The 27457-nt window shown below is 37.4% G+C and overlaps 2 protein-coding genes across 3 annotated transcripts; one reads left to right on the forward strand and one right to left on the reverse strand.

The window, feature by feature from the left end:
- Positions 1–1895: 1895 nt before the first annotated feature.
- LOC121377245 (ubiquinol-cytochrome-c reductase complex assembly factor 1-like) lies at positions 1896–19666 on the reverse strand. Its single transcript, XM_041505158.1, has 9 exons — positions 19505–19666; positions 17943–18065; positions 17524–17649; positions 15747–15813; positions 9636–9693; positions 8744–8852; positions 7456–7536; positions 5641–5754; positions 1896–2218 (listed from the first exon to the last, which is right to left on the reverse strand). Exons 1-9 carry the CDS (start codon positions 19580–19582, stop codon positions 2057–2059), a joined length of 918 nt encoding a protein of 305 aa, XP_041361092.1. The 5' UTR covers positions 19583–19666; the 3' UTR covers positions 1896–2056.
- A 128-nt stretch (positions 19667–19794) lies between these two features.
- Positions 19795–26119, forward strand: LOC121377244 (lipid droplet-associated hydrolase-like). Of its 2 annotated transcripts, none has more exons than XM_041505156.1 (4): positions 19795–19984; positions 21775–21924; positions 23216–23356; positions 24347–26119. In XM_041505156.1, exons 2-4 carry the CDS (start codon positions 21798–21800, stop codon positions 25021–25023), a joined length of 945 nt encoding a protein of 314 aa, XP_041361090.1. In that variant the 5' UTR covers positions 19795–19984; positions 21775–21797; the 3' UTR covers positions 25024–26119. The 2 variants fall into 2 exon arrangements, with proteins under 2 accessions (XP_041361090.1, XP_041361091.1); XM_041505157.1 differs by having other exon boundaries at positions 19795–19948.
- Positions 26120–27457: the final 1338 nt, after the last annotated feature.

Here is a 27457-nt window from a genome sequence, read left to right on the forward strand (position 1 = left end):
TCCACAACATTTCAAATGTATTGCACGGTTTCTTCAGTAGAATTAGGTTTAAAACGGAATTGAAAGGTGCAAGACACCCTGTAGACAGATCGATCGATCGACAGCTGTCACATTGTGATCTGAATTTTCGGTCGAAGACATTGCTATATCCTGCAGTTTCTACTTTATATGTTTGTCATACAGAATTCCATGTACGTTTGTTATTATTGTACTTATTTGTTATGAATAAAATACACTTATAGAATATTTACTTTGTCATTTTTCTCCATTTTTATAGCCCCACGTTTTCATATAATGTAGACACTGCAAAGTAAAAACATTGGATTTTCTTGTCTGTGTGGTTATGCATACATGCAATAAGGCTATTTGGTGATCCTTTGCTGCATAACTTGTACATCAAAGGCCATGATGTGAGCTGTCCAGTCTGTGGGAAAGTGGACATAAAAGATTCCTAGGGGCGGGACGTAGCCCAGTGGTAAAGCGCTCGCTTGATGCATGGTCGTTGTGGGATCGATTCCCGTAGGTGGGCTATTTCTCGTTACAGCCAGTGCACCATAACTTGTACATCAAAGGCCATGATGTGAGCTGCCCAGTCTGTGGGAAAGTGGACATAAAAGATTCCTAGGGGCAGGGAGGGGCGTAGCCCAGTGGTAAAGCGCTCGCTTGATGCATGGTCGGTGTGGGATCAATTCCCGTAGGTGGACTATTTCTCGTTACAGCCAGTGCACCATAACTTGTACATCAAAGGCCATGATGTGAGCTGCCCAGTCTGTGGGAAAGTGGACATAAAAGATTCCTCGGGGCGGGGAGGGGCGTAGCCCAGTGGTAAAGTGATTGCTTGATGCACGGTCGGTGTGGGATCAATTAGACTATTTCTCGTTCCAGCCAGTGCACCACAACTGGTATATCAAGGGCCGTTATATGAGCCGTCTGTGGGACAGTGCATATAAAAGATTCCTAGAGGAGGGGCGTAGCCCAGTGGTAAAGTGATTGCTTGATGCACGGTCGGTTTGGGATCAATCCCCGTCGGTGAGCACATTGTGCTATTTCTTATTCCAGGCAGTGCACCACAACTGGTATATCAAAGGTCGTAGTATGTGCTATCCTGTGTGGGAAAGTGCATATAAAAGATCTTTTGCTGCATTAGGAAAAATGTAGTGGGTTTCCTCTGATGACTAAGAGTCAGAATTACCAAATGTCAATGATTGATTAATCAGTGTGCTCTAGTAGTGTTGTTAAACAAAATAAACTTATGAAAGATTCCTTGCTGCTAATTGCAGTGATAGCAGCTTCCTCTCATCGGTGTGCTCCTCGACCATAAACAAAAATGTGTTGAGAACATTTCTTCCTTTCTTCTGTAAAAATAGGCAAGTTTGTAAGAGACCCATCTTTTAACACATTAATATTTAAATATTTTAGATGGAAAAAACAAACCACAAAAACCCCCTCACTTCTGTCATTTATTATTTTTTAAAGTGCAACACTGACCATACACTCCCCCCCCCCCCCCCCCCACCCTCCTCCACACTCCTGTTTTGTTTGATAATTTATAAGCTGTTTCTCAAGCTCAAACTAACCAACTGAAATCACAATCAATCATAATGTATTACAACTATTGTAGAAAATGCAGACCTCCATTACATAGAACGCCCCTCTCTCCCCATCTCTAATGTAGTTTCTTTGAATTGTAGTTGGTGTATGAAATGGAAAACAGCAACTCCCTCTCCTTCCCCTTATACCCCCCTCTCTCCTTCCCCTTATTTCCTCTCCCTCCTTTCCTTTATTTCCCCTTCCCAACTCAAACATGGTGACACAGCCATCCATACCCCCCCCCCCTTCCTTTCCTATATTTCTTTCCCAGTCATATATATCCATATCCCCCCATCCCCTCCTTTCCTCTACTAAATGTAGTTTTAACACAAGCCATCAAGGCCAGGAGACTGATAAGCAATCGTCTTGCTACACAATGTTTTCCAACATGAAATGTGTATAAATCACAAAGTCGACAGTCAAACGGGACACAGATCACAGCATGTCGCCACATCAAGTGCCTGCGTCATGTGTCGGAGGGTTTGGGTGGGGAGATCCGATTGTCGTAAATGTTGATCAGCTTACGAAGATCTCTACTGGGGTCCTCGCGGTCACCGTACAGAGGGAGAAACGTCACGACGCCGTCAAACAGAATAGATCTCTCGTCCTGCGCGGAAACATGCTTTATCTACAATCAAATATATAGCACTTTAGCACGAGCTTTAGCGAGTGACAATGAAAACTATTTCATGAGGGACATAAATATGATATGAAATGGTAGCGAGTTTAATATCCTATTTATTACCCATAATCTATCTTAATTTATATCACTCATCTCGTTTCGTTGACGTTCCTGTAAGGTTGTGTGCCAATTGATGATGTCATCGTGTGATGTCAAAAGTGTTACATCCCACTTGGCGTTCTAGTGGGACGTATCGCTTTGATATGTACCAAGATATTTTTAACCATATGGGTAATAATAATTAATATGCAATTGTTTTTTACTTTTTTTTCTTTTTTACATTGTTATATATTTTTCATATTAATGTACAATTAAGTGGTATGTGTACAACAAAAAAATACAATAATAATTATGTCCAGTTACATGGTTTAATTACACCAAAATATTAACAATAATTAACACACACTAGTGTTATGTACAACAAAATCTATAATAATAACGGTCTCCTAGCTGTTATTTATATGCCAATTTTCAAATAATGAACCAAATTGCCAAACGCAATCTAAAAGTTGTTTGAGTTATTCCCCATGTTAGCAGCAAATAAAAATGCACGAAAGATTGAGTCCCTGTTTTTTATTTTTAAAAAATCTAAAAATTGATACATTTTTTTTTGGAAGATAACAAGCAATGATTATATCTCGACTTTGATACAACATACGAAATATGAAATATCCGTATGGAGTTGTTTATTCCCAATATATTGAGCAACATGTTAACAGAAAGATCAACATCATATTCTGAATAGATGTAGAATTAAAGGAATTAAAAAATGATGGAAAATTATATAAAGATATATTTTTTTAAATTCCAAAATAATGTTATATACTGAACAAAAAAAAAACTTCCGATTTGTACATATAGTATTTGTTGTGTTAAAGAATTCATTGTGTAATGAAATTATATAGGTAGTATTAGCCTTGAGCTGTATTATTAGGATTCATGAATTTTATCGATTATTTTTGCACTGTTAATCGTCGACAAAGTGAAATTCAATTTGCACGTGCATGCATGGTTCGACATGTCCCGTGTAGTATTCGGTCAATTTGTTTTACTTGTCTTACTGACATTGTTGTCAAGTGAATGAAAACGCTTCAAAATTGTAAAAAAAATTAAGTTTTTTACATTGTAGCATTTTTAGTATGCCAAGAATACCCAATAATTTACGCGAACCGGCGATTGGCATGCTTGATGCTGGCATGTCGACAGAAGACGTTGCAAGGCATGTTGGGAGTTCTAGTCGAGCGATACGATATCTTTGCGTAAGATTTCGAACGACAGGAAGCACCAACGACTTGCCACGTCGTGGACGTCCGCGTGTTTCAACGCGTGGTCAAGACCGCTATATCATGAACACGCCTTTGCGCAATCGATTCCAAACTGCCACTGCTGCTGCTGCTAACACACCTGGGCTTCATAATAACCGAATCAGTGGGCAAACTGTTCGTAATCGTCTGCGGGAGAACGGTTTACATGCACGACGTCCTTATGTCGGATGCGTTTTAACGCAACGTCATCGTCTAAATCGGGCACGTGTACACACTCGTTGGATACGGCGACGCTGGAATACCGTTCTTTTACAACGTGGTGATGGCAGGGTGCGCATCTATCGTAGGAGAAATGAACACTATGCTGACTGTTGTGTTCTTGAACGAGATCGTTTCGGGGGTGGGGGTTGTGTCATGGTCTGGGCAGCCATTGCCCATGGTTATCGTTCACCACTAGTCGTCGTTGATGGCAATTTAAATGCTCAATGTTACCGCGATGACATTCTCGCTCATCACGTCATTCCTCTGTTCCATAACAACACCAACATCTCGATTTTTCAGCATGATAATGCCACCTCTCATACAGCTAGAGACACTGTAAATTTTCTTAGGACAAATAACATTGATTTCATTGATGACTGGCCTACTAAAAGTCCTGATCTCAACCCCATCGAGCATGTCTGGGATAGTCTGGACAGACGATTGAGGCGTCGTCCCAACCCACCCGCTAACGTCAACGAACTTCGTCAAGCGCTCATTCAGGAATGGAACAATATTCCACAGGCAGAAATCAACACTTTAGTCAATTCTATGCGCCTGCGATGCACTGCAGTGGTCAATTAAAGAGGTGGTCATACCCGTTATTAAGTGGGTTTTTTTTTTTTTTCAACCCCTACCACACTTGGTCAAAATTTCTCCCAGTTTCTGTTAACCTACGGCCATGATTTTTGCACCAAACGATGCATCATCGAACACTCTTTAAATGCATATATAAAAATTATTCCCCCGGTTTGTTTTCATCAAGTTATGTTCAAGCAAAGTTAGCGGAAGTTTCTTATTTTGTTCAGTATATGTATGATTTTGGAAGAGACTAACAAATGATTATTTCTCAACTATGATACAAAAATAAGAAATATCCTTATGCAGTGTTTTACTCCCAGTATATTGGGCAACTTATTAATAGAAAAATCAATGTCATGTCCTAAACAGAAAGAGAATTAAACAATATCCAAATTATTACCGGATGTAGATTGACCATTTGTCAATCTGGTGACCAAATTTGATGTGAGAATAAGAACATTTCATTTTGGGCGAGAACATTTGGTTTTATAATTGTTTTAAAGAGTGTAGGTGCAAAAATACATGCAACTATCGAGGTGGTCGCAATAGGCAAGCTTGTAGGAGACCCATCTTTTAACGCATTAAATCTGGTGAGCATACCACAATATATATAATAATTAACATGTAACTATTATTATTTATTTTATGATTTATATGGATGCAACATGATTTATGGAAAATGCAACCATTTTTTTTAAGGACGTTTAGGGACTCGGGGATGGATTGGTGTACGTGAAAGCTGATTATGTCAGTCTATCTCATGATCCATTCCTTGATGTGGTGAGGTAACTTGCATGTCTCAATGACTCGGAGAGCTATGCCAGCTGGAGCATCAGCTCCTGGTAGGGTCACCCAAGCTGGACTGGTCAAAGGGTAGAGACTAGACTAATATGGACCGGACAGACAGAGAACGTGAGTCAAGAAAGACAACTGTCTAGGAGAAGCAAACTCCAAAATCAAAACTGGTCTGGAGAGGCTGAGAATCCTAGTAAGGAAACTCTCCTAGGAGAAGGAAAACTCCAAACTTGAACCAAGTCCACTGAAGTCAAGAGTACAGAAGCTGTGCATCAGCATTAGCGTGGAAACCAAAAGGAAATGTCTGTACATGCACCAAGCTCTATGATCATCATCATATTGATATTTCGACATTTGAAACCTCTCAAATTAAGCTTAACCAAGTAAATAAAAATCAAATGAAGCCAGGGAACATGTACCAAGCTTTAGGATCATCATCATGATTATTATGTCCGTAAACTGGTTCACCTGTTTTCTAATGTATTCCACCATGAGCGTGATGTTCCCAGGGTCTGTGTCTCGCTGCTCGAACAACGTCCGCCACACGGCACCCGCCAACGTCTTGTCATCACCGAGCAAACCCTGAAATAGAGAACATGGACATCAAGGTTCACACTGGAAAACATTTCATTGTAGCCAATTTTCAGACATGTAGAGTACTGCATTTCCTTGAAAATTATTCAAAATGGACATCAGGATTCACATGGGAAAACATTTCATTGTAGCCAATTTTCAAACATGTAGAGTACTGCATTTCCTTGAAAATTATTCAAACGAGGCTAATTTAAAGAACGTTTGTAAGCCAAATACTAAATGTTGTAACTTTCAGGGATGTGAGAGGGGCTGGAACAAAAAAGCTTCCCAATTCAAACAAAGGCTTTCAAATAGTGTATCTTGGATTGGACAAAACTGGCCAATCGCAGCGAAGCTGACGAAATCCAGTCACGGGAATGTACTATGTGCGAATACTACTTGCGATCATGAGATACTACTTTTGATCTTACTCTTGTGCGCAGTGCAGCAGTCTCTGTCAGCCAAAAGGCGCATCATATTTATTTGTAAAAATGTTTTTTAGACGAAATGAAAAAGCACATTTACGCGTTGCTGCATAGCTCTTACATCCCTGCACTTTGTATAAAAATTAGCAATTGTCCAATTTGGCATTGTACAGTTTGAGCCATGATCATCAGGTATTTTTTAAAAGGGTTTGTTATTGTAATTAACTAGAATAACGTATTATGACTGGTGTATACTGATGGACATCAGTGAGATTTTTAAAAACAAGTTTGTCTTTATAAAGGACTAGCAGATATGTTTAGATTTTTTTTAAACAAAGATCTACAAAAACAAAAACTCACAGCCAAAAGGCAATTTATCTGCACTCTCCCCCCCCCCCCACCCCTTGCTGAATGTCCCTCATAAAATACCGGGTAAAATAATACATCTTTAAAAGAGATTGCCATATAATATTAGACTGTCTTAATCTCTGAATAAGAATAGTGATCACATCAGACTGTTTTAACCAACCACTAAAAAATAGGTCATATTAGATTCTAAATATGGCTTCCATTTTTGTGTACCATTGGTTAAAATCGCACACAAAAAATGGAAGCCATATTTAGATATTTCAATCTCTTATGAAATGTACATGTAATTGACTTAAAGTTTAATGTCATATTTAGTTGAAAACATTTAGAAACTAATGTCACTATTCCAGCCAACTAAAAAAAACTTGTTATAAAAATGCTAAGTTTGCAAGTGAATATATTTTATAACAATTTGGCCAACAAGATAACAGAGCAACAAGCATGTTTAATTTTATTCTGTTATTTGTTGTTTTTGGTGTTTTGCCTGGGTTACAAATATTAAAAATTAACGACACATTTTCACACAAAATTAATCAATTTGATGTTTTTTCTGTTCAACTTAAGTAAATAATAAAATTCCTAAAAATTAAGTTTCTGTGTTAAAATCCTACCTAGTAGGTTAAAAGACCACACCTATAATATTTGTTCTAAACCAGAAGGGATGAATGTAGTTAAAACTAACTAACTACCTAAATAAAATAATAGATACTGAATTTGGCAACACATTTATATAAAAAAATTTAAACTTAAACGTCAAAAAAAATAATTCTGGATTCAATTTAAATTTCAAAAATGCTGTATCTAAAATAAAAATATTGAATTCAGTAAGACATTTACATATAACATTCACCAAACTGCTATCAGTATTTCTTGTGTGTCTGAAATGTTGAAGAGAGCGAAATGGTGCTAAACTCACTTCGTCATAAGCAAACAGAGACCCGAGGAAAACGTTGCCGAGAAGATCGATCCCATCTCTCCTCGCCGACCGACTCACCGTCTGAAAACATAGAGTAAAACAAAATAAAACAAATTAAAATAAAATAATAAAAAATAAAATAAAATAAATAAATAAAAACAAATTAAAAAATAATAATACAAATTAAAACAAAATGAAATGAAAACCCCCAAATTAAAACAAAATATCAAAAATTATAACAAAATAAGCATTCTGAGAGTACGGCTAAAGCAATACATGTCACCTACTTGACCCAACAATATTTTGCATAGCTAATAAATTCAAGGGCCATAATTCAGTAAATCTTCAAGAGAGTTACACTTGATCTGTAACAGTACATGATAAAGCTATATACAAAATTTCATCTTAATATCTTCAAGCATTGCCCAAAAAAGTCTGGAAAACTAATTTTCATATCTCCTAAGTTCCAGGAGCCTAATTTACAACGCTCTCTTAGGCTCTGCTAGACAACAAAGTATCCTCTTTGCAAGTCTTTTAGCACTGCACTGCGATATCGCAAAGTTGTGACAGCTTAGTAAATTAGGCCCCAGAGCCATAACTCTGTCAAAAATAGGTAAATCACTATGAAAGTCAAACTTGGTCTGTAACAGTACACGATAAAGCTACATACATAATTTCAGCTCAATCTCTCAAGGCTTTGTGAAAAAACATCCCGAAAACTATATGTGGCACAGATGGATGGACAGAAAGATGGACGGAGATGGAACATATAGACCCTTAAGTGGGGGCCCGTACTATACCACAGTATCACTCTCAAGTTGGAATAAATTTTAGTTTAGTCATCATGACATACAATGATATGTTTATTAGTCATAAAATTCAAAATTAAAGGTATGGGGATGTGGGAAATTGCAGGGCAAAAACATGACCACTGATGTATATATTTGTGTTGGGGGTGGGGTGAGGTGGGGGTGAGAAGGGAGTCAGACAGAATGGAACAAATTATGTATATAGATGTTAAAAAAGTGGGGAGGGGTGAGAATGAGAGGAAGATTGCAACTGCAAGCCAGAAATGGAACAAATGATATAGCTTTTGGGATGGGGGGTGGGGGATAAGATGAAGTTGACAAATATGATATACATGTAGATATGGATGTTGGGGGTTGGGGATGAGAGGAAAATATGGCAAATACAGGGCATAGATATGTGATGGGGGTGGGGGTGAAGGAGTGTCAGTGATGAAGGGCAGACCCTGTACCCGTGGTGTATGTATTTAGTTTGAACTCACTCCAAGGAGTTTGGCTCTCTTCTCGCAGTCTTCCCACAATGCTTCTATCATACAGTTCCTCATGGTGATTCCCTCGTCACCCATCTTAGACAGCTTCACCATGACCATCCTGTAAGAGACACGTGAACATATTAATTAGTTAATTAATAAATAAATACAGTGATGTCATTCAAAATCAAAACAAGCAATTTGCGAATACTGCTAAAGCAAGATAAGTTCCCTATTGGGCTGAATACATTTTTGTATCTCCTAAATTCAAGGGCCATAACTATGTGAAAAAAAAAGATAAATTGCCATGAAAGTCAAACTTGATTTGTAATAAAACATGATAAAGTTACACACAAAATTTCAGCTCAATGTCTTGAGGCACTGCAAAAACAGGTTTGGAAAACTAATTTTCTTATCTCCTAAGTTCAAGGACCATAACTATGTAAAAAAAGGGTAAGTTGCCATGGAAATCAAACTTGATCTGTACTAGTACATGATAAAGCTATGCACAAAATTTCAGCTCAATATATTGAGATATTGTGCAAAAACATTTGGAAAACTATAGGTTGTACAGATGGATGGACAGACAGACAGACAGAAGGACAGAGACGAAACCTATTGTCCCCTTCGGTTTGACTGATGGGGGACTAATAAATAAGGTAATTAACTAATACTGTTCCTGATTTACTTAGAAATAATTAAGAAATAAACAGTTTCTATTAATTTTCAAGACCTCATAATTTAAAATTAAATCAAGAAATTTAATTAATTAGTTTTCACAAGACCATATAATTTACTAAAAATAAACTTGTTTTAATTAGTGTTTATGAGATGAGATACTTTGAAAATTAATTAACAAATAAACCGTTAATTAATGTTAGTGATATTGAGAAGACATACTTACCACACGTGTAGTTCTGTGAGTAGAAACCACGAGTTGAAAGTGTTCGGTAACTGTAGCACTGAAAACACATTAAGTATATTGTAAAAATTAAAAAAGAAGTTTGCCAATCTCCAATATATACTGAACTTCAATGAAAATGCACCAGTTAGATTTGAATTTTTACATTTAATTAATATAGAATAACTGGATGTATTCTGGTAGGGAATAAATAACCGTATAATTGCATACAAGAGTTAGGGTTATTGTATGACTTATAGAAACCGTAAACGTGAAAACAACTGAAAATTGGGTGGTGCATTTTCAATGAAATTCAATATATTTCTTTAATATATGTACATTTGTACTTCACCAAAAAGTAACTTAAAAACCCTTTTGTTTGGCTCACTGTGTCCATAGTTTATTCTGCATACACATATTCATTACCTACATAGTTCAAGACATACAAGGAAATATAACCAGTATGACACACGTGTGTCACAATGATTTCACATGCACAACAAATGATGTAATTTTGGGAAATGACGTGATAACTTAGTGTGGCTTCCTCAAAATGACGTGATAACTTAGTGTGGCTTCCTCAAAATGACGTCATAACTTAGTGTGGCTTCCTCAAAATGATGTCATAACTTAGTGCGGCTTCCTCAAAATGACGTCATAACTTAGTGTGGCTTCCTCAAAATGATGTCATAACTTAGTGCGGCTTCCTCAAAATGACGTCATAACTTAGTGTGGCTTCCTCAAAATGACGTCATAACTTAGTGTGGCTTCCTCAAAATGATGTCATTTTGCCGTCTCGATCTTCTAGTTACGTTTCAAACGTTTTGACATGGTCGTTGTTATTCGTAAAAATAATATGATGGATAAGGAGGATAATAAAGAAATGATTACACTCGTGTGTGAATCGTACTGACTTTACGAAACTCGTGTCAGGATTCACGTTTCGTAAAATCGGTAAGACACACAAGCTTGTATAATAATCTCTGTTTACTTTCATTTAATGGAGTGACGGGACGTAGCCCAGTGGTAAAGCATTCACTTGATGCGCGGTCGGTCTAGGATCGATCCCAGTCAGTGGAACCATTGGGCTATTTCTCGTTCCAGCTAGTGCTCCACAACTGGTGTAACAAAGGCTGTGGTATGTACTATCCTGTCTGTGTGATGGTGCATATAAAAGATCCCTTGCTGCTAATCGAAAAGACTAACCCGTGAAGTGGTGACAGCAGGTTTTCTCTCTCAATATCTGTCTAGTCCTTAACCAAATGTCTGACACCATATAACCATAAATACAATGTGTTGAGTGCATCGTTAAATAAAACATTTGTTCCTTCCTTCATCATCCAGGATAGCAATTAATGATCAGTTCCTTGTGAATGACAAGTCAGTGTATAATGGCCGTACACACTCATCACTGAGTTGTTATATAACTCTCCCTCAGTGAGAAGTCAGTGTATAACGGCCGTACACACTCATCACTGAGTTGTTATATAACTCTCCCTCAGTGAGAAGTCAGTGTATAACGGCCGTACACACTCATCACTCAGTTGTTATATAACTCTCCCTCAGTGAGAAGTCAGTGTATAACGGCCGTACACACTCATCACTCAGTTGTTATATAACTCTCCCTCAGTGAGAAGTCAGTGTATAACGGCCGTACACACTCATCACTCAGTTGTTATATAACTCTCCCTCAGTGAGAAGTCAGTGTATAACGGCCGTACACACTCATCAATGAGTTGTTATATAACTCTCCCTCGGTGACAAGTCAGTGTATAATGGCCGTACACACTCATCACTGAGTTGTTATATAACTCTCCCTCAGTGAGAAGTCAGTGTATAACGGCCGTACACACTCATCACTCAGTTGTTATATAACTCTCCCTCAGTGAGAAGTCAGTGTATAACGGCCGTACACACTCATCACTCAGTTGTTATATAACTCTCCCTCAGTGAGAAGTCAGTGTATAACGGCCGTACACACTCATCACTCAGTTGTTATATAACTCTCCCTCAGTGAGAAGTCAGTGTATAACGGCCGTACACACTCATCACTCAGTTGTTATATAACTCTCCCTCAGTGAGAAGTCAGTGTATAACGGCCGTACACACTCATCACTGAGTTGTTATATAAACGTCCCTCAGTGAGAAGTCATGTGTTATAAACGTATATAACTCTCCCTCAGTGAGAAGTCAGTGTATAACGGCCGTACACACTCATCACTCAGTTGTTATATAACTCTCCCTCAGTGAGAAGTCAGTGTATAACGGCCGTACACACTCATCACTCAGTTGTTATATAACTCTCCCTCAGTGAGAAGTCAGTGTATAACGGCCGTACACACTCATCACTCAGTTGTTATATAACTCTCCCTCAGTGAGAAGTCAGTGTATAACGGCCGTACACACTCATCACTCAGTTGTTATATAACGCTTCCTCAGTGAGAAGTCAGTGTATAACGGCCGTACACACTCATCAATGAGTTGTTATATAACTCTCCCTCCATGAGAAGTCTGTGTATAACGGCCATACACACTCATCACTGAGTTGTTATATAACTCTCCCTCAGTGAGAGGTCAGTGTATAACGGCCGTACACACTCATCACTGAGTTTTTATATAACTCTCCCTCGGTGAGAGGTCAGTGTATAACGGCCGTACACACTCATCACTCAATTGTTATATAACTCTCCCTCAGTGACAAGTCAGTGTATAATGGCCGTACACACTCATCACTGAGTTTTTATATAACTCTCCCTCCGTGAGAAGTCAGTGTATAATGGCCGTACACACTCATCAATGAGTTGTTATATAACTCTCCCTCGGTGACAAGTCAGTGTATAATGGCCGTACACACTCATCACTGAGTTGTTATATAACTCTCCCTCGGTGAGAAGTCAGTGTATAATGGCCGTACACACTCATCAATGAGTTGTTATATAACTCTCCCTCGGTGACAAGTCAGTGTATAATGGCCGTACATACGCATCAATGAGTTGTTATATAACTCTCCCTCGGTGAGAAGTCAGTGTATAATGGCCGTACACACTCATCACTCAGTTGTTATATAACTCTCCCTCGTGAGAAGTCAGTGTATAACGGCCGTACACACTCATCAATGAGTTGTTATATAACTCTCCCTCAGTGAGAAGTCAGTGTATAATAGCCGTACACACTCATCACTGAGTTGTTATATAACTCTTCCTCGGTGAGAAGTCAGTGTATAACGGCCGTACACACTCATCACTCAGTTGTTATATAACTCTCCCTCAGTGAGAGCCAGTACCGGCAGGGCTAGCTCTGGCAGTCGCCAACTGCACCAACAGCGAATTTTATTTTAATTTGGCGAAATAATTTCATGACATAATTGAATTTTTTTTGAAAATAACTGTCGATTTCTGCAATTTTCGAAGTTTAATAGACAATTTGGCGAAATATTTTGCTCACCCAAAGCTAGCCCTGACCGAGACATGAACCCAGTACCTACCAGCCTTAAGGTTCTGAATCAACCATCGACAATGTTTGTAATTCTGTTTTGAAAATGCATGTACCTTTACAGCTCCCTCAAAATATATTTTAAAAATAAACATCTGGTACTGGGATGTGAACACAGTACCTACCAGCCTTAAGTTAGTAAATCAACCATCAAATACATGTATTTCCATCTTAATTATACATGTATCTTAATTCCATTTCCCCCAAAATATATTTTTTAAAAATAATACATATCTGGTATTGGGATTCGAACCCAATGCCTACGAGCCTTAAGTTAGTGAATCAACCATCAAATATCTCCATCTTAATTATACATGTATCTTAATTCCAGTTCCCCCAAAATATCTTTAAAAAAACATACATATCTGGTACTGGGATTCGAACCCAATGCCTACCAGCCTTAAGTTAGTGCATCAACCATCAAATATCTCCATCTTAGTTATACATGTATCTTAATTACAGTTCCCCCAAAATATTATTAAAAACCCCAAAACATATCTGGTACTGGGATGCGATCTCACTACCTAGTAGTCCTAAACATGAAGATGCAACCACTGTGCCAGTGACAAAGCTGCTTGAGAATGTTCCATTCATGTCACACTATTACAGGTAACATTAACGAGATAATCCGCCGCTTAATCTCGTGAACTGATTTAATCCAATCTCTGACACATTAATCTAGGACCTCGCGCAACAAAGCGGATAATCCCGCAGTCATTTTTCCTGTACGAGATATATTTTCTCACATCTGTTTTCTTTCAAATCTCGGCTACACGATTACAGAGCTGTGCATTTCACATACTGCTACATTCAGGTACGGAATAGATAATTCAATTTAATTTCAATTAGTATATTTTAGACTCATATCCAAGTTTAGTTCAAGCATGCTGTCCAAGGCACACACCTGAGCTATCTGGGCTGCCTGTCCAGAGTCTTGACAGTGTAGTGCAGTATACTTTAACCATGAAGGTTTTGAGCATGTCCGCCCCAGGGTTTGGTCTCTGGGAAGCCAGGGGCTCAATCCGGGGCAGACTTGACAGTGACTTAATGGTTAGCATTCAGACCTCCGTAAATTCAAATTATGCATTTAGTCTAAAAAGCTGTTATACCCTTCAAGAGTTTTTTTCCTGAGGTTACTGAGGATAAAATTACATACCCTACAATCTTGGCAAGTAATGGGAGTAATAGCCTGTATGAAAATGTAGGTTTTTTTTAGATAGATCATAGTAAAGGAAATTGCTCTTCAAATTGTGTCAATGTGTATCAAAATTGAAATACAGGATTAAATTCCAAAACATTCCAAGCCCAGATCCACCCAGTAAAGGCCACGTTTAACCTGTTCCATGTTTATTACGACGTACCATAAATTATTTTCTGGCAGACTGCCTGCCTCCCAATACAAGTTACGTAATCTATTTTGGTCTACATAACGCTTTTCATGCGAATGGTAAACTTCCGTAAAGCCTCCCCTATGAGGTATTAGAAAGCATTATGTACTGTGTTAGAATATTATTTATATCTCATCATGTTTTGTTTTATCTAACGACACCACTAGAGCACACTGATTTATTAATCATCGGCTACTGGATGTCAAACATTAAGTAATTGCAACATATAGTCTTAAAGAAAGAAAAAGAGCTACATTTTTCCATTAGTAACAAGGGATCTTTTATATGCACCATCCCACAGACAGGATAGCACATACCACAGCATTTGGTATACCAGTCATGGTGCACTGGCTGGAACGAGAAATAGCCCAATGGACTATCTCATCATGATACAATTACACTGAAACATATAGGTACAATTTCATGTAGAATAATTTTAGAAATTATTGGTATTTATTTTTTCAAGCCCCATCAGGCTGGTGCATTAGTGTTTGTCACCACCCTGACTTGAAAATGCACTAATCACAGACCTGGGCTAGCATATTTTGTCGAACTCTGAATATATCAAATTATTTGTGTGTATATATATTTAGTATACATGCATGTTTTGTATAATAATAACAGATCTATTTTGATACCACCAATGACAAATTCCAACTATCCTATGACGAGATTTTAAGGTTTTCACTTATTTTATTAATTCAGTAAATAAAATAAAAAAGTACAAAATATTAATGAAGAAGCTATTCAACTATTGTATAAAGCAGAAATGTAACTTTTTAATTCCCCTCCTCTTGATTTGCAATGTAAAGACCACACCAATCTCTCAAATTAGTTACTGTTCACGGTTCATGTGATGTAACATATACAATGTTAATTGCTTTTCTTTTGTACATTTGTTTTGCCACTATGGTAAACCAAATTCATACAACAGAACACGCTAGTCATGACTGGACGCATATATGTTAAACATAAAAACAAGACATTTTTTGAAAACTTTTAAGAAAGATAGCCTTCCCTTCCCCATGATGTTTGTAACATCTAATTATCTCTCATCTCTGGAGCATTACATAATGCAAAATGATCCCAAGGTGTTATAACGAATAAACATGAGAATGAACCTTAAACATGTTCACGATTGCGACACACCCCATGACCCCCCCCATCTATGGAGCATTAGATATTTGCTGAATGACCCCCAAGGTGTCAAACATGAATAAAAATGATAACAAACCTTCAAAATTTTCATGATGGTCAACAACCTGTGCACAACATAGATAGAGCGTGAATCCTGACAGAGTCTGAAAACAATAAGATTTATTTATAGTTGATACTCATAGCTAATAAGAAAAAATTGCTCCTAAAATTAAAAGTTACAAACCTCAAGATCAGGGCTTCTAGAATTTTATAAAATCCACTAGCCCTGGGATCAGTGATTTTAAAAAAGTACTAGCCATGATTAAAAATTCACTAGCCCTACTTTACTTTACGTTAATACAATTTTACTAATAGTAATAATCAGATATGTTACATAAAGAGGGAGATAGAGCTTAACAACACTAACACTGGAGGTTGGGGTGGGCAGGATATTTATATTTACTAAACAGACTTAACTGCAACATTTGAGAAATGGTTTTCACTAGCTGTCGGACATGGCAATAGTAGTTATTTACTAGCCCAACATTGAACATCACTAGCCATGGGAGTGGGGCTACCATAATCTAGAAGCCCTGTCTGGCATGGCAATAGTAGTTATTTACTAGCCCAACATTGAATATCACTAGCCATGGGAGTGGGGCTACCATAATCTAGAAGCCCTGTCTGGCATGGCAATAGTAGTTATTTACTAGCCCAACATTGAACATCACTAGCCATGGGAGTGGGGCTACCATAATCTAGAAGCCCTGTCTGGCATGGCAATAGTAGTTATTTACTAGCCCAACATTGAATATCACTAGCCATGGGAGTGGGGCTACCATAATCTAGAAGGCCTGGCTAATAAGAAAAAATTGCTTCTAAAATTAAAAGTTACAAAGATCATCAGAACTTTATTCACCACGAAAACATTATTTGTATAACCAAACAATTAGTTACCTATGAATCAAGTTATCGTTTACTAACATTTTGAAATATTGTCCACTATATATATGCAACTATAAACCAAGTTTTATTGATCTAGAACTTGCAGTATGTAAAAGAAAATAGTTAAATGGTCATACACTGGACAATTTGCTTGGTGTAGTATGGACATTCTATTAAATATATAGCAACATATATATATATATATGTGTATATATACATGTGATATGAATAGGGTGGTTCCAATTTATTAATTTAACTTGAACCCTTGTGGTTTTTTTTTTTAATTTATGCTACAAAGCAGGGCTTCTAGAAAGTTTATAAAATCCACTAGCCATGGGATCAGTGATTTAAAATGTTTTACTAGACACGATTAAAAATTCACTAGCCCTACTTTACTTTAATACAAATTTTTACTAAATAATAGTAATAACCAGATATGTCACCTAAACAGGGAGATGGAGTCATAAAACACCAACATTGGGGGGTTGAGGTGTGGAAACGATATTCATATTTACAAAATTGATTTAACTGTAACATTTGAAAAAAACTTCACTAGCCATTGGGCATGGCAATAGTAGTTACCAGTATTTGCTAGCCCAACATTAAATATCACTAGCCATGGGAGTTTGGCTACTATAATCTAGAAGCCCAGCAAACAAATATACAACAAATTTAAAAACCTGTTTATTTCTTCAATTGTTTTATTTCCAACCCTCACCCCATTTTAAAAAGAAAATGAAAATCTAGCATTCATTTTTATTATCGAAATTTCTTTTCATTTTAAAGGCATCCCCTCCTTTCTCCCCCCTATCATTTGTATGCCTGTCAACATGCTGACAGTTACTCACTACTTTGGGGTTTGTCAGTTCTCTCGACAGTCCAGGTATTTTGGATTTTATGCCACCCATCGTATATTTGAAGTTACTCACTACTTTGGGGTTCGTCAGTTCTCTTGACAGTCCAGGTATTTTGGACTTTATGCCACCCATCGTATATTTGAAGTTATTCCACCATGTTTGATCGAGCACCGAAGTGGAACTTGACGACTGAAATCTCTGAAACACATAAATAACATAATAACAGGGATCACCATGACAACTGATAACTGAATAACTAATTTTTCTACAGATTTGCTAATCATTATAAGTGTATGTAATTCAAGATATAGTCTGTATTTTTCACAAGAAAATAAAGGAATATTTTTCATCATTATGTAATTTATAGGTTGCCCCTTTAAGTTAGTAAATTTAAATGTATCTATGCTTATTTTGTTGTTACTTTCTCTGCAAAATGTCTATATATTCCTGGATATACACAAATGTATTGTATTATAGTATATATATCTTACTTTTGTCAAATGAAAACTAGGAATCATGGGATATTGTGACTGGCTTGATGATTTCACTTCTTGAGAAACATCTGTTTGTGATCTCAATGAATGATAATTTCTTGGATGCCACATGCTGCAACACTGAAAGGAAAAAAAAAAAAAAGACATTTATAAATACTTCCAGTAATTTTTTTATGTTAGAAACAGAAATCTGTAATTATAAAGGAAAGTACTTTTAAAATGTAACATGACTTCACCAAAACTATCACCTAATATTAAATAATAAGATACTTAGAGTCTTACACAATGATGCAAACTAGCACTTTGTCACTGACAGTGTCATAAAACAGTTGCTTATTTTGGTTTGTTTAAGATTACACATAATTTAATATAGTGCTATAGCAGCCAGAGTACTCTAATGGTAAAAGAGCTAGATGGACATTTGGGCAGTATATAATCAACGCTCTCTTTCTGTCAGACACCAGTCTATATAAATTCTGTGCAATCACTGCTTACCAAATGGTAGTCAAAGATTCCCGTTCTAATAAAACAACAGTTCTATGTTTGACGTTAAATACCTTTACAATGACAGTGTTTCTACCAGAAAGAAATTTTTGGGTATGGCGATAAGAAATTGAATGCAGCCACAGTCAACAGTATGGGGGGCCTCCCCAGAAAGAAAATGGGTTAAGTCTAGGGTTAGGGTTAAGAAAATCATACAGTAATGAGAGTAATTAATTTGGTCAAAATGTTAACTTAAAAAAAAAAAAATCTGCACAAAAATGTGGGTATAGCACTTTACCCTCTGGTAGAAACCCTGACTGACCTTTTTTGTGCTCCCGGATAAAAAAAACTAATTCTCATATTAATAAAAAATACACAAACTACAGGAAGAAACCCGACAGCAACCCCTTTTAATAATGTTCTGGTTAAATACATATCTGCTGACAGGTTTCTCCCTCTAGTGTGTGTATTAGTGATTAATATGTGAATTGTTTTTAAGTCGGGTGCTACAGTAGAAAATAGCCATTGTATATACATTGCCTTGTGTATAAAAATATTTCTTATTCCTAGAATCCTACTTCCTCATTTGTGCAGTTTGTTGTTGGGATGTTATTTGTTATTTCTTTTGGCCGTTTTGACTTTTTTCTTTGGCCGTTTTGACTTACATGTTCAGGGCCGTTTCATCATGGGGCCGTTTTGACCGCATACCGCCTGCCACTGCCCGGTTATATATAGTTCTATATGATACCTCTGTATCAAATGTCTTGAAACCATATTAAATGTCTCCATATTAAAGCACCTCTCGACATATGCACCAAGGATTGTGTCCTGATAGTTATAGTAAAGGACCAGTAATGACTAGATACTGAATATGCATGCATGATGCACCAACACACACACACACACACAATTATTTTATACACATACACAACCTTACCATACTTATAGCGAACGTTCATAATACTAGGCTAGTAGCCAAGTAGGCCATTTTTCAACATTCAACATTGTGATGGTGATGCCATAGCATCATGAATGGGGTGGGGGCTTAATGTCTGTACCATTTTTAGAGTTCTTACTTTGCAACACTGGACAAACTTCGGTGTAAAAAATCTTCTACTGAGCGCTGACATGATTTGTGAGCTTATTATGTTCATTGTTGTCGCTTTACATGATCTTGCTTGTGACCTCAAACCTGATGTCTTTACTCTTCTGTAACGGAAGTCATGGAAGGAAAACCACTTGTCGCCATAGTCACAAACAATTAATTCATTGGCCAATTTGATTAACTTAGTGTATAATATCTCAATATGTTACTGATTATTAACTGAAATATATTATATTATTGAACTGCTGTTAATATTTTAAATTTATTTTGTTGAAAACGTTTATTTGTAGTGATCACAAGCGATCGGCACAGGCTATTCTGTGTGTAATTTCCACCTCTTGAGTTTGTTGATTGTTTCCGTAATGTGAAAGGTTGACAGTTCAAAGTCAACGTTTACTACGAACGAATTTCCGCAGTAAGCCTATAGATATGTATTTAGTGGAGCTAATGTGTAAGTTCATTCAATGTGTAGATATTCTTGTAAAACCAGATTACATAAAAACTTATTGAATACTATCCACAAGACCGACCACTTCTTGAATTCACCGTGTTGACATCAGACATGGCTGTCAACATGGTCAATAAGTTAGTGAATTGGACGTCCCTGTCACCTGTGTGGAAGGATAAAATTTAAACTATTTGTAACTTTCAAAATATTGGGATATTTATATACTCTTTCTGTCTGTCTGTCTGTCTTTCTGTCTATATATCTCTTTCCCTCCCTCTTTCTCTCATTCTCCCGGTCAACTATCATTCCCCAACTCCTCCATCCCTCCCACTCTCCTGTCTTTTGGAGCATTTTCACAATATTCAGGGCACCTTTTTTCATAAAAAAAATTATAATAAAAATAAATGTAATTAATGTGCTTGCTTTAATGAATAATTGGCATATTTAATTAATTAATAATAAATTTTCTGAGTGTTTTATAAAGACAATTTTAGAATTAATTATTGAAAGGCTACTTTAATCACAGGGCCGCAGTGTGCTGTGCCATGGTAAAACAAGATAGGGAAAACACTAAGATGTAGGATCAATACTCCTTTGGTGGTCCCATTCTCTGATTGCTCCACCCACCCACCCCAGCACAACCAGTGCCCCACAGCTGGTATATCAAAGGTCGTGGTATGTGCTGTCCTGTCTGTGGCAAAGTGCATATATATACATGTAGTTCATCAAGATTTATAAACATCTCTGGCACAATATTTATTATTGTGATATTTATTGCTGCACATGCCGGAGGTCCAATAAATTAAAAAAAATAGACCATAGATGTTTACCTTGGTGAACTAATATACATGTAAAGATCACTTATTGCTAATGGAAAAATGTAACACGTTTCCTCTAAGACCATGTGTCAGATTTATCAAATGTTTTAACATCCAATAATCAATGATTAACAAATCGTATGCCTTAATGACAGGTCTGAAACTTAACAGCTCGAACTTGACGACGGCACTGACTGCCATTGTTGAGATATAAATTGCTGTAGGTTAGGCCCTGCTGCAAAATGATATGCTATATGTCAGGGATTCTGGTAGAATTTGGTTTCAAGAAGAAGAAAGTAAAAAAATTAAGTTTTTACCAACACCACTAGAGCACATCGATTTATTAATCATCGGCTATTGGATATCAAACATTTGGTAATTGTTTGACATATATTCTTAGATATGAAGACCGCTACATTTTTCCATTAGTAACAAGGAATCTTTTATATGCACCATCCCAAAGGCAGGATAACATATACCACAAACTTTGATATACCAGTCGTGGTTCATTGGATGAAATAAAAACTACCCTGATGAGTCCACTGAAGGGATGAAGAAAAAGAAAAATATTTGTTTATCTTTGATTTTCTATGTATTGCAAACATGTGCCTTTATTTTTCAGAGCAGGGCGAGCCATTGCCCAGTGGTAAAGCCCTCGCTTGATACCTAGTCAGTTTGGGATCGATCCCCGTTAGTGGACCCATAGGGATATTACTCGCTTCAGCAAGTGAACCATGACTGGTACATCAACGGCTGTTGTATGTACTATCCTGTCTTAGTGTCTATGGGATGGGGCATATAAAAAGATCCCTTGCTGCTAATTGAAAAAGAGTAGCCCATAAAGTGGCAACAGCGGGTTTCCTCTCTCAATATCTATGTGTTTCTTAATCACATGTCTGATGCCATATAACCGTAAATAAATAAAAATGTGTCGAGTGCATCGTTAAATAAAACATTTCCTTCCTTATTTTTCAGAGCTGCTATCTTGACCTGTCACAATGGAGAGATGTTCTGAAATGAGGACAGAGTTCTGTTCAATCCTGGGAGGTTCTACTCACATAATCAAATTTGGACAACTGCCAAACAAAAAACAACATGCACCATATATATTTCTGGTTATTCCTGGTATGTATACATTTCATTATAGCTCAATGTTTTCCTTGTTAGTGGTATGTCAGGGCTTCTAGATTACAGTAGCCCCACTCCCATGGCTAGTGATATTCAATGTTGGGCTAGTAAGTAACTACTATTGCCAAATATGAATATCCTACCCCACTCCCCAAAATGTTAGTGTTTTTAAGCTCTATCTCCTACCCCACTCCCCAAAATGTTAGTGTTTTTAAGCTCTATCTCCCTCTTTAGGTGACATATCTGATTATTACTATTATTTAGTACAATTAGTAAAGTAGGGCTAGTGAATTTTTAATTATGCCCAGTAAATGTTTGAAGTCACTGATCCCGTGGCTAGTGGATTTTATAAAAATGCTAGAAGCCCTGGGTATGTACATCTGAGCATTATCAAACTGATTAACATATATTTTTGGTACATGTATACAATTTACTATGTTTCATAACCTATCATACTCCAATGTTCTTGAACATTAGTAGTACAAATGCACGTACATTTTTGTATAACCCAAAAATGCTTGAGGAATATTTCCTGTTATGTATCTATACATTTTGCCATACCAAATACACATTATACTTTATACATACATGAAATCCAAAATGTAAATTCAACCAGCTATATACATGTAAATGCAGTTGGAATAAGGAACTATTATAAAGAGCTCATGCATATAACGTATTGCAGTTTATATCTATTTTTCAGGAATCCTGGGAATAATCGAGTATTTATGCTGTACTGAATTTTTTATATTTTTTTCTGTAAACCAAGGAGTAATCAAATATTATGAGTTGATGAGTGCTGTACTGCAATTTAAAGCTTCTTTTTTTCCCCAGGAAACACAGGAATAATAGAATATTATGAGGAGTGCACGAGTGCTGTACTGCAATTTAAAACGTTTTGGGAATAATTGAGAGTGCTGTACTGTGTTTAACTATTTGGGGTTTAACTGGGTGGGGGGTGGGGTGGGGTGGGTGTGTGTCAAATATAAACCAAGTGGACCCTTTTTTATTTTGTTTTTGCACCACCAAAAACTCCATATGTATAAACCTGTATGTTTTAGTTCTGAAAGCGGACCATTTGCTTCAGTCTACGCCCCTGCGAGTATTATTATGAGTTCATGAGTGCTGTTACAATGTTTATCTGTTTTTCAGGAAACCCAGGAATAATTGAGTATTATTATGAGTTCATGAGTGCTGTTACAATGTTTATGTTTTTCAGGAAACCCAGGAATAATTGAGTATTATTATGAGTTCATGAGTGCTGTTACAATGTTTATCTGTTTTTCAGGAAACCCAGGAATAATTGAGTATTATGAGGAATTCCTGAGAGTGTTGTATTTCAACACAGGGTCGAGGATTCCCGTCTGGGGCATCTCGCACGCTGGACACGTGTCTGTTCCAAAGTCTGCCAGTGGATTTTCAGAAATATGTGAGAAAACACTGAATAACTTCCTACTTACCCTGACCTCTGAACTGTGGCACTTCACACACACACCCTCCCCATCACATTGGACTGGTCCAAACATTCCAACAGCTGATTGACCAAAATTCTTCCAAAACCATAAGACTCACTTTTATTAATGTGATTTCAGATTCAAGTTTATTGATACAGTACATTTTCCATGTAGCCTACATGAGTGGCTGAATAAATGAAAATAAAATGGTCTAAGAATTAATATATATAGGATTCGTCATGACATGGATATCATGGGTAAGTTATAGGATAAATACATGTACATGTATATATATGTAGTAGTGTTGGTATAAAGTGCTCCTACTGGCAGTAATTAGTGGGAATTTCCCTATTAGCTCAGTTGGTAGAGCAGTGTTCGAGATTAAAATTTTCGGGCAGTATCCCAGTTGGATACTAACATTTCAAAATCTGGTATCCCATCTGAGAATTTAGTATTATATGGTATCCCGGTGGGATACTGGCTTCTTGAAGTCTGGTATTCAAAATAAAATTCTGGTATCCCCGGGATATCGGGATACCGTTAATCTCGAACACTGTAGAGCGCTGGACTCTCGTACTGAGAGTCCGTGGTTCGAATCCCCTCTGTGGAGGTTGATTTTTCTGTTACATTTGGAGATAACATAAGGACTAGGTGTGTTGTTAACACAAGAATACAATTATAACCCAGTCAGGACCCGTAACAGTTCAACTGCCCGTGGCCCACACAGCTCTGGGACGTAGCTTCACTTATGGGGGGGGGGGGGGGGGGGGAGTATGTAGTAGTGTTGGTACAAAGTGCTCCTACTGGCAATAGCTAGTGGGAATTTCCCTATTAGCTCAGTTGGTAGAGCGCTGGACTTTCGTACTGAGAGTCCATGGTTCGAATAATGTATATATATTATTATAATTTTTGTTAATGTTTAATATTAATGTAATAATAATCTTCTTTTTTTTTTTTTTTTTTAGTAAAAGACCCTCCTGGCGTGTTTTCACTCGGCGGACAAATCAAACACAAGATCGAATTCATCATGCAGAGAATTCCCGATAACGTCCGACTGATTCTGATTGGCCACTCGATCGGCTGCTACATGATCCTCAAACTGATGGACCAGGTCCCGCACAAGATCCTGCGCTGCTTCCTCCTCTTCCCGACCATCGAGAGAATGGCGCTGTCACCGCAGGGTGTCTACGTCGCTCCGCTTCTCTACTACTTACGCTGGCTAGCTGTCCTCGCCGTCAAGGCTCTGTCCTACCTGTCGCCGCACGTCCAGTACCGCCTCATCTTGCGCTACTTCAAGGACTTCAAGGTGCCCGAGTGCGCACTCAATGCCACCATGAGCCTGTTCGATCCCGTCTGCGTTAACAAGGCGACGTTCATGGCAAACCAGGAGATGCAGCAGGTGACCCGGTTGCCCGAGGACATCATTCGTAAGAACATTTCCAAGCTGAGCTTCTACTACGGTTCGTGCGACCACTGGTGTCCGAAAGAATACTGTTACCAGCTGAAGCGGAAGTTCCCGCACGCCGATATCTACATGTGTCAAAACGACTTCTCGCATGCGTACGTTCTCGAGGCCAGCGACAAAATGGCAGACATAATTTGGTCGTGGATTCAGAAAGATTTGCACAAGTTAAAAGATTAGTTCGGAGACGAAATCCAATGGACGGAACACAAAAACGATTGTATATTTAATATATTAAGTTATAAAATGAAGTTGAACAGGAGATGAACATGACCGGGCTTGAAACACAAACTCTTAAATGAACATGGGATGAATGTGTTTGAAGACAAAACAAAGATTGTGTGTTGAGTGAGAATTATTTTTTATTGCCAATGTACCAGTTGTTGTTAGTAGGGGTTAGGCAGGGTCCCCCCACAAATCAGAAGATATTGCATTGGCCCACTCTGTAGTTGACAACCAAATTAATTATATATATAACTGGCCACCCCAAATAAACCCATTTCACATTGCAACTACATGTAAGATGTTCTGATGCCTATGTTTATCGACTTGTATTAAGTTGAATATGAGAGAAATGTACTCGAGAGGGAAATGAAGAGAGATCATTAAAATTTTGTTAAATATATTTTAAAATGAACATGGAAATACCTGTGGCTCTCAAGTTATATAAAGTTGAATGTGAGAGAAATGAACTCGATAGGAAAATTAAAAATTATTTTAAACTGAACATGGGGAAAAAACCCACCTGTGGTTATTAAGTTATATAAAGTTGATCATAAGATAAATGAACTCAATAGGAAAATGAAAAGAGATTGTGTGTTAAATTAAATTAATTTTAAAGTGAACATGGGGAAAACATGTGGTTATTAAGTTATATAAAGTTGAACAAGAGATAAATGAAGTCAATGGGAAAATGAAGAGAGATTGTGTGTTTAATTAAATTTATTTTAAAATGAATATGGGATGAATGTACACATACTCGAGGCACCACGCCAAACATTGCCATGTAACAAATTCAGGGAAGAGATTAATTGCTTAAAATCTAACCATCACATATTTTGTTTCACATACATGTAGTCCATGGGCATTAATACCATAGTAGCAAATATATATATATATAGATATAGATATAGATATAGATATACATATAGATATACATATATACACACACACATGTATATGCATATTTTTTTTACTTTCAATTTATTGAAAGGGACTCTCCAGAGTTTGCAATCACTGTAACATATTTCCAAATAATAAATAATCTTTTTAACAACTGAAGTTAAACCTTGAATAGTTTCGTCTTTAGACCATCGGTATCAGTTTCTGTATACGGCAGTATTATGCGTTTTTGGTGGCCTACTGTTCTTTTCGTTCATACAAAATTATTTTAATCATGCTATAAAGGTTGAAACATATTTCACCACTGCATTTGAAATTAACCTTTATTTCCATGTTTCAAAATTACAATGTATGTGTATCTTTGGGGTTGTGGCAAATCTCACGACAAAAAAACTTCCAGTTGAACAGGACAGCATATACCAGTTTTTTATGTATTAGTCATGAGTGAACAATCCTGTGATCCATTACACCTAAGGCGAGTGCTGTACTAAGGATCAATGGCTGTGGTATGTGCTGCCCTGTTCAAAAGTGCATATAAAAGATCATATATTTGCTGCTGGAAAAAAGTAGCAGCTTTCCTCCAAGAATTAAATTATTAAACGTTTGACATCCAAAATAGAAAATGTTCTAATTTTCATTATTATTCATACTTACCAGTTGTAACACAACTACACTGCTATGTTCCCTATAATGTATGCTCCGACGAAGGAAAACCACTAGACCATCCCTATACATATGGAGTTATCCGCCCCATCCCCATCCTATTTCTATGCTTGACATCAAATAGCCAATGCCAAATCAATGTGCTTGAGTTGTGTCATTAAACAAAACAAACATCAACTCTAAGCCCCCCGTCTCCCCCCCCAAAACAACAAAACAAACATTAACTCTAACACTAAGCCCCCATCTCCCCTCCCAACCCCCACTCCCCCCAAAAAACAACAAAACAAACATTAACTCTAACACTAAGCCCCCCATCTCCCCTGCCAACCCCCCCCCCCCCCAAAACCCCATTAACTCTAACACTAAGCCCCTCATCAACCCCCACTCCCCCCAAAAAAAACACACAAAACAAAAAAACTCTAACACTAAAAACAATCTCCCCCCCAACTCTAACAACAAGCCACCCCATCTCTAACACTAAGCCCCTCATCTCCCCTCCCAACCCCCCCCCACAAAAAAAACCATTAACTCTAACACTAAGCCCCTCATCTCCCCACCCCCAAAAAAAAAACAACAACAAAACAAAACATTAACTCTAACACTAAGCCCCCCATCTTCCCCTCCCAACCCCCCCTCCCCAAAAAAAAAGGGACCCAAAACAAAACAAACATTAACTCTAACACTAAGCCCCCCATCTCCCCTCCCAACCCCACTCCCCCCCAAAATACCCCCAACCCCCTAACACTAAAAAACCAACACAACAAACACAAAACAAAGCCCCTCATCTAACCCTAACACTAAGCCCCCCATCTCCCCTCCCAACCCCCAC

This window comes from Gigantopelta aegis, chromosome 7, assembly GCF_016097555.1.
Source record: "Gigantopelta aegis isolate Gae_Host chromosome 7, Gae_host_genome, whole genome shotgun sequence".
NCBI lineage: Eukaryota > Metazoa > Mollusca > Gastropoda > Neomphalida > Peltospiridae > Gigantopelta > Gigantopelta aegis.

Excerpts from the sequence above, each read along its gene's own strand:
- LOC121377245 (XM_041505158.1), bottom strand. The coding sequence starts at position 19,582 with ATGAACATAATAAGCTCACAAATCATGTCAGCGCTCAGTAGAAGATTT. Across the intron at positions 5,755-7,455 it reads CTCTGTTTGCTTATGACGAA|GGTTTGCTCGGTGATGACAA; the intron begins GTGAGTTTAGCA and ends TCTCTATTTCAG. Across the intron at positions 2,219-5,640 it reads TGGAATACATTAGAAAACAG|ATAAAGCATGTTTCCGCGCA; the intron begins GTGAACCAGTTT and ends ATTTGATTGTAG.
- LOC121377244 (XM_041505156.1), top strand. The coding sequence starts at position 21,798 with ATGGAGAGATGTTCTGAAATGAGGACAGAGTTCTGTTCAATCCTGGGA. Across the intron at positions 21,925-23,215 it reads TATATTTCTGGTTATTCCTG|GAAACCCAGGAATAATTGAG; the intron begins GTATGTATACAT and ends TCTGTTTTTCAG. Across the intron at positions 23,357-24,346 it reads CAGTGGATTTTCAGAAATAT|TAAAAGACCCTCCTGGCGTG; the intron begins GTGAGAAAACAC and ends TTTTTTTTTTAG.